The 7640-nt window shown below is 34.8% G+C and overlaps 1 protein-coding gene across 5 annotated transcripts in view; it reads right to left on the bottom strand.

Annotated features, from left to right (window-relative positions):
* Window positions 1–929: 929 nt before the first annotated feature.
* The window catches only part of ARAP2 (ArfGAP with RhoGAP domain, ankyrin repeat and PH domain 2), a 174509-nt gene continuing 167798 nt past the window's right edge, over window positions 930–7640 (bottom strand). For all 5 annotated transcript variants that reach the window (XM_046656447.1, XM_046656451.1, XM_046656450.1 and 2 more), the window contains one exon: window positions 930–3239. In XM_046656447.1, the coding sequence (XP_046512403.1) occupies window positions 2856–3239 (384 nt within the window). In that variant the 3' untranslated portion in view covers window positions 930–2855. The remainder of the gene's footprint in view (window positions 3240–7640) is intronic.

Below are 7640 nucleotides of genomic sequence, written 5' to 3'. Positions count from 1 at the left end.
TCCAGATTAGAGATAAGCATGATGATTGTACATCACAGAAAATTGTTCACATTATAAAACTAATTCTTTGGTTGAGTGAATGATAATATGGAAAGTTTGGTGCAAATTTTGATGAGATGGCAAAAGTTTTAATCGTCTTCTCTCCAGAGCGACTATCAAAAGTTTGAGAAAACATGCAAATATTACAATCTGTCCAAATAAATGATGTACTTTCAAAAATATTTCCTATTGTGGGGCCGGCCCGGTGGCACAGTGGTTAAGTTCGCTCGTTCAGCTTCGGCAGCCCCGGGGTTCATCAGTTTGGATCCTGGGTGTGGACTTGCACACTGCTTGTCAAGCCATGCTGTGGCAGGCATCCCATATATAAAGTAGAGGGAGATGGGCACGGATGTTAGCTCAGGGCCAGTCTTCCTCAGCAAAAAGAGGAGGATTGGTGGCAGATGTTAGCACAGGGCTAATCTTCCTCAAAAAAAAAAAAAAAATCCTATCAATCACAATATAGTTACACGTTTTAGAATTAAAAACTGTTATATGAACAATGCACATTTGCAGTTAGTTAATAGTTATGTAAACAAGTCATATTTTTGCTTTATTTTGCTTAGCTTTAAATTCTCAGTGCCACTTTTATAAATCATTTACAAAATTACAAAAAAGTAGTGATTTTTTTAGAAGCCAAATATTTAAAAGGCATGTCTAGTAATTAACTTTAGGGCTATTGAAACGAAAGTATCATCAATCTGTTTGTGTCATGTCTGCATGTATTTATCAATTAAAGTGGAACAATATTCATATTGAAGTGTATGAAAAAATGACAGAGCTAGTTTGAAGTATATATTAAATTAAAATTTTAAGAAGGGTAAAAAGGAAAGACTATTTCATAATAACAACCTTCAACTTCTGAAAACAATAAAAAGACGGTCACATTCAAGTGGACTTGTAAAACAATTTTAATTTTTACTCAAAATATGAGATGTCATCATTAGTCCTCATCTTACACTTGAAAAATGGAGACAATTCAACAGGAAAGGAAGAGAAACAGAAGCTATTAGATTTCAAGCTCGAGTTTCAAAAATATTCATTCAGATAAGGCAGGTAAAAACTCCAGACACTTTCCCATGGTCCAACACATTAATTTTCATATGCCTCCTTATTTCACAAAACATATATTATCATTAGGAATAATAGTTTATTTTAGATTTTTTCCTAAATACCATGACTTCTTGTTTTAAAGAACAGCTCCTCAGTAGTGCTACCCATTTCATAAACTGACCTGCAGTTTTTTCTTTTTTTTAAAAAAACTTCCAACCTATTTGGACTTACTTAAAGAATAAATATCACATACCCAGGGTAAACGTTTTTTATCCCTACCAAATATAAGTGATCAGTATTCTACAATGAAGAAATTCATAGCATTTAACAGCATATAACTGTACTAGGATTGAAGTGACCAAAGTATGGGCCTTTATATACAGACAAATTCTGATAAAAAGACACCTGAAAAATAGAAGGGAAAAATAAAAGAAATGCCAGGAATAAAGCTTAGCTACATAAAATAATTTTTAATCAAAACGTACCAGCAACTCTAATAAAATTCTAAAGAAAATGATGAACAAGTGATGGCTCTAATGTGAACTATAATTAATTAGATAGTATCGTCTGCCTTAGGAAAATCAGCTCTGTAGCTGATCTTTACATGGAAGCAAAAATAGAGGACTTTGCCATTTTTCATTAGGCACAGGGAGGAGAATACTGCTTTATTTTTTTAAAAAAGAGTAGATTAACTGGCGGCCCCCACAAAGAGTAGAAGAGTTAAACCACCCCTTACCCCAACATGGACATATGTTGTTAATTTCCAGTTAATTCTGACATTGCAGAGAAAGACATTACAATCTTACTTAAAATAACAAGAAATGAACAAAGTAAAATAACAAAAATCAAACAACAAAACAGCAACAACAAAACCATGACAATGAATTTTGTTTGTACCAAAAACACAATAAGAAACTCTAAAAAAGAAATTGCTTGTATATAGCAACAGTGCAAAGACATCATGCCAGGTCCTGTGCCACAAGCTCTTCAATGCAGTGTAAGTCTCTTCTCGGCAGCCACCTACGAAGAACTGAAGTGTAGTGATGTATACTGTGGCTGGTTCACTAACACCGTCAACAGGAGTGGCCAGGGCCTTTGTTCATGTTTGTTGGCTGAAAATTACTCTTGGGAAATACTTAGTCACTAGACTTTTTTTTAAACAAGCAATTTCTCATTAACAAGTTCTGGTCAATAGTGAACTAGAAAGAATCTTAACTGACCTTGGGTTTTAGGACATTTGTTAACTCCTTGCCTCTTTTTAAAAGTCCAGTGTTCGACAGGGCAGCCACTAAAAGAAATCCTCCCCTTTTTCAACTTACTTCCCTTTCGTTTCCCTAATGTGAACCCTATGTAAACCTAAAAACATATGGTAACTTAATATACAAGGTTTCTCAAAGTGCAAAATGTGTTACATATAGTTTCATAGGCTTCATTTAAACACAGTATTTTATACAATACAGTACAGTTTGAGACTTCTGCTCATAAATTACAACCCTTAACGGACTAGTACTTTAAAAGGTTGGCCACTCAAAGTAACCCAATGCCTTCTTACACAAGGCTAATACAGTTGTACTATACAAGTTTTGTTCAGACGAAAATAAAGTTAATCTTATACTTATCCCATATATACATACATACTTTAAAATGCTCTTTAAATGCTTACGTACAGCTAGACAAATCTCACAAACCATGAAGTATCTTACAGTTTGGTTCCTGGTTTGCACAGAAATGTACACAATATTAAAAAAGATAATTTGCAAGACAATTCATTTTATTTCTTTCTGCAAGATCTGCTCACCCTGTAACTCTTTTGGATGGGTTCTTGACCGCTGTAGAACCACGCTAAGTTCCTCAATGACCTTTGCAGGTAACTTATTATCAGAGTCCAGAGGAGCTTTGCCATTCCTGTCCTCAGTCTTCCTCAATGTCTTGAGACCTTTATGGCCTTTTTGTTGCCCATGAAGGACCGCAGCCTCTGTGTCCTCCAGACAGTTGAAACTCCGATGCTTTCTGGAGCGATGTCGAAGTTTATCGTCCTTGTGCTCCAGGCAGTGGGCCACAATGGAGGCTCTCTCCTTTAAGCTGGGATCTCCAGACTCTCCATCACGATTTTCACTGAGCCGCAGCCTTTCGAGTTCTGCTCTGGTATTCTAAAAATAAAATAAAATGTCTCACAGGTTTGGCACAATTTCAGTTTAAAAAATACATTCCATATAGAAGTTGATGATTCTTATATTAGAGCTTATTTTTATGACGGAGGTTCTAATTTTACTTTGGCACAAGTGGTAGGTCTGAATTTATATACTGATATTAGAGCTATAAAATCAACTGGAACGTAGACTATGGAAATTCATTTTAACATGCATTTAACAGATGACTTCAAAGATGTCTTTCAGGTTATTCAAATTGACTCTCATTTCTAACTGGCCTCTTCCAATTCACTCCTGCTTGTCTGTGTCACCTATTCGAGAGCATCGGTAATTCCTACAGCACTGTAGCCACAACACTGAGGAGAAAGGTGGTCTTTATGCCCATGTGAGTCAATGAAATGCTCTGTACTACAGCCCTGTCTTTGACATGCACAATACATATTAGCATATTAAAGATGCTGAGAAGTATTATAGCAAAGAAATGTTTAACTTATTCTGCTTTTTTTCCCTCTTCCCAAAATATTTGACCAGTGAAATCTTTTTCCCTCACAATGCCTATCAGAATTCCACAGATATATATATACATGTCAGTGTTTTCAAAACTATGTTTATGGATTAAAACCCACTTTTGTATAAGTGGCTTAGAGTACACACTCATCCAGTGAACTGTAAGGGCCTCCAGGTACCGGAAATCCATTGTGACACAACACCTGCAATGGTGGAGAGGTGGGCTTTCTTAACTAGTGTTCAGGACACCCTGTGACTGGGCAATTTCTGGTGTACAGAACTTTCATCAGATTCTCACAGGGGACCAGAACTTTATCCAGTGTAAGCTATGAGAATGAACAACAGAGAGTGAAGCATGTAGCAGCGGCACGAGCCACAGAGAAAGGATCCCCAATGAATTGGGTCAGGGTGTAAGCACAGGTGAGAAGAAAAAAGTTATTTTTCTCTTCATAAGAGTTGAAGGAATTTCTTCAAAATTTCCCCAGTAAAACTGTAAAGTATAGACAGCAGAAATCTCAAGAATTTTTTATTGTTATAAATCTCTGATATTGGAAGTGGGGACGGCAACAGGAGGGTTTAGGCACTTGTGTGGTGACGGATTATAATTAGTCTTCACATGGTGAACACGATGTAATCTACACAGAATTTGAAATATATTACGATGTACATCTGAAAGTTATATAATGTTATAATCCAATGTTACTGCAATAAAAAATAAAAAGTAAAAAATAAAAAACATGTTTGATACTAAGTATGAAATACTCAATTTCATATGATACTCAGCATAAAAGTATAGTCTTTAAAGATGTCCAATATAATAATGTTTAAAAGGCAACACCTCATCTTTCTCTTTTTTCCCATAGCACTTAGCACTTTCTAATATACTAGATAAGTTAAGTTATTCATCTCTCTTGTGATTGTCCACAGGCCCTGCTAGAAAGTCAACTCGATGCTAGAAGGGTTTTTGTTTTTCACTTTTGTTTGACTGATTCACTGGAGATGAATCTGTACAGTGCCTACACGTAGGAAATGATCAATAAATATTTTTTAAATAGCAACTGAAGGTCTAAAGAAATTCAAATGTATAACACTCTGCTCTATTTTCCTAAAGTCCAGCAGGTTCAGACATGAAACTAGACTAGCAGACAAATTCAAGCTGAATAAAAGTATTTTCATAAACATAATTTGTAAATAATTTGCAATTTGGAATTTTCTGTCAAGATTATGATTATATAACTCAGATAAATCTATTTCTTCTACTATAATATTGATAGGAATAAATATTTAGTATTTAGCTTAATTTCAAAGTTTCACTAGAAGGATGTTAAAATAATGAGAAATAGCAGTGAGGGTTCTACAACAATCTGAATGTAATTAATGCCACTGAACTAGAAACTTAAATGGTAAAAATGGAAAATTTTATGTTAGGTGTATTTTATCAAGATAAAAAACAGAAAAACAAAACAAAATATCAAAGAGTCGGGAAAATGATGGCTAATTAGCACAGGAATGGAACTGGGAATTTATAAATAAATATTAATCCTATTGAAGTTTCACTTGCATCTATTACTTGAGGAAAACTAAGGATAAAGCAGAATGGTTTTATACGTCATAGTAACAGTTCTCATTATCTTTCAACAATCAGCAGAAAGACTTTGGGACTCTCTTAGACATAGAATTTAAGGGCCAAGTATTAATACACGTAATGCTAAAATTTCAAGTAAACAATAATATTAGCCCAAATGATGTAACCTTATATGAAGCTGGGGAGAGGTGATGGAAGCGAACTGTTAAAGAGTCAAGAGGACGGGGCAGTGAGTGCTTTGTATGAACAATATGGTGTACTGGAGTGCCTTGAATATTGTGGGGAAAGAAAGGCAAGGACATGAATACTGGGGAAAGAAGGACACAGTTTATGTGCTGCACTGTCCTTAAAAGATAAAGTGTTAATAATTTAAAAAGAAAGATAGGTAAGGTATGAAATTAGGGGAGCAAGAGGTGACCTGGTCCAGATGATGCCAGTTTGTGTCCAAGGGTGTTTAGAGAAAACCATTTGTTTGAATGGAAATGACAATCTGAAATGGAGTCTGTGTCTCCGAGAGAGAGCAGCTCCAGCAGTCATAGCCACAGCAGGCTGCAGGAAGGGGTCTCAGAGAAAATATCTCACACGGCTTTAGTCTGTGCCTGCATATATTTTCCATTACATCCAGATGTGGGCCAATGGTTATGGAGCTCTCATAATACCAAAAAATAATATGACCAATATGTACAGATTACAGTAGAAACTCTCCAAAATGACAGTCACTAGTAAACTCACTGTATTAGTTGATAATCTCCATACTATAAAATATGTAATTGTATTACTAATTTAATCCTCACAATAGTACTTTAAACTTTATGATTATTTACACTAAAAAGTATATTATTTATGTTTTAAGATGCAGAAATAGAAACTCAAGGAAATAATAATTTGCCCACGGTCACATAACTGGGAGGTTGGAATCCACCCCAGATTGGTCAGTCTGAAATCAATGTGCTTCATTCCACCGCATCCAACTGTGCTCTAGAATGGTGATGGGGAGACAGGTGTTTAATGGTTGATTCTAGATCACCATTTTCTGCTTCAGTTGCATCATTCTTTGCTCATTATTTTTATTTGTTTTACAGAAAGCATTCTTAAAAGGAATGGCAATTTTGGAAACTAGTGACTTATCCTATATTGTTTTCCAAGTTCCTTATCATTGTCTCAATAAATGTTAACTATGTGCCAGGCATTATTCTAATAAATTCTCATGTATGATGTTATTTAATCCTTACAACTACCCTATGAGGTAGGAGCTTTTATCATTCCTATGCGCTTACAGATAAAGTGAGCACAAGAAAGCTAAGCGGGTACCCAAGATTTTATAGGGAGAAGTAGGAGGGCCATAGGTAACATCTAGATTGTGCAGTCTTAAGCACTATGTTTTTCTCTTCATGCACGATTTCCTTTGCCAACAACTTACATTCCCCTGCTTATTCAGCTGGCTCACCACTAACTTAATTAATTCTAGAAGTTGCTTCCTCTAGGAAGCCCTTCCTGCCCAGATGACGTATCCTCACACAAATTTCAATGGAACCTCATGAAAGCAAGACAGGTCACGAAACAGGAAATCACCACATGGCCAAGTCACAAAATTTATCAATCTGCCAAAAACTTTTTTGAAAAACAATTTTTCTTGAATATATCCGTTGACATGACTATATTTTTTCCTTATGAGTATATTCTACTTAGTAATATTAGTCATTTCCATTTGTAAAACAATCAAAAGTGGTCAGTCATTTTATAAATATATTTTCTTACATATTTACATGAATCTAATCTAATTCTATAACAAACATTTTTATGGTTCATATGTAAAATTTTCCATTGTTATTTTGTTTTAATGTCTTTTAAACTTTCTATGTTTTTTCCAACATTAGAATATTTAAAAATCCTTTGCCAAATTTGTTGAATTGCCACATCACTAAATTCACTAAATTTATAAAAAACTTGGTTTACTTTACTCATAAATTTTCCAGCAATTACTGTATCATGAAATTGTTTTAAGGGCCTTTAACAATTTCTTTGCAGCTTTAGTTTATCAGTTTTCTGATCTTAAGTAGGCTAAAAAAATTGTCTCTGAAATTGTGGGTTTGGGATTAGGTAACAATCTATTACATACTCAACCATCATCCCATTCAATACTGGATACTGGTTAATGTATTTTGACTTTAATAATTTATGTTTTGCTTTGCTCCATAATCAATCCTAAGGCAATGACAGGAGAAGGTGGGCTCCCAGTAAGGCATATCTACTCTCTACATTTGTTTCATTTGTTAACCTGTCCTTTAACCTTGTATTCCTGGGAAATG

This window comes from Equus quagga, chromosome 3, assembly GCF_021613505.1.
Source record: "Equus quagga isolate Etosha38 chromosome 3, UCLA_HA_Equagga_1.0, whole genome shotgun sequence".
NCBI lineage: Eukaryota > Metazoa > Chordata > Mammalia > Perissodactyla > Equidae > Equus > Equus quagga.
This window is presented reverse-complemented; position numbering and strand designations above follow the sequence as displayed.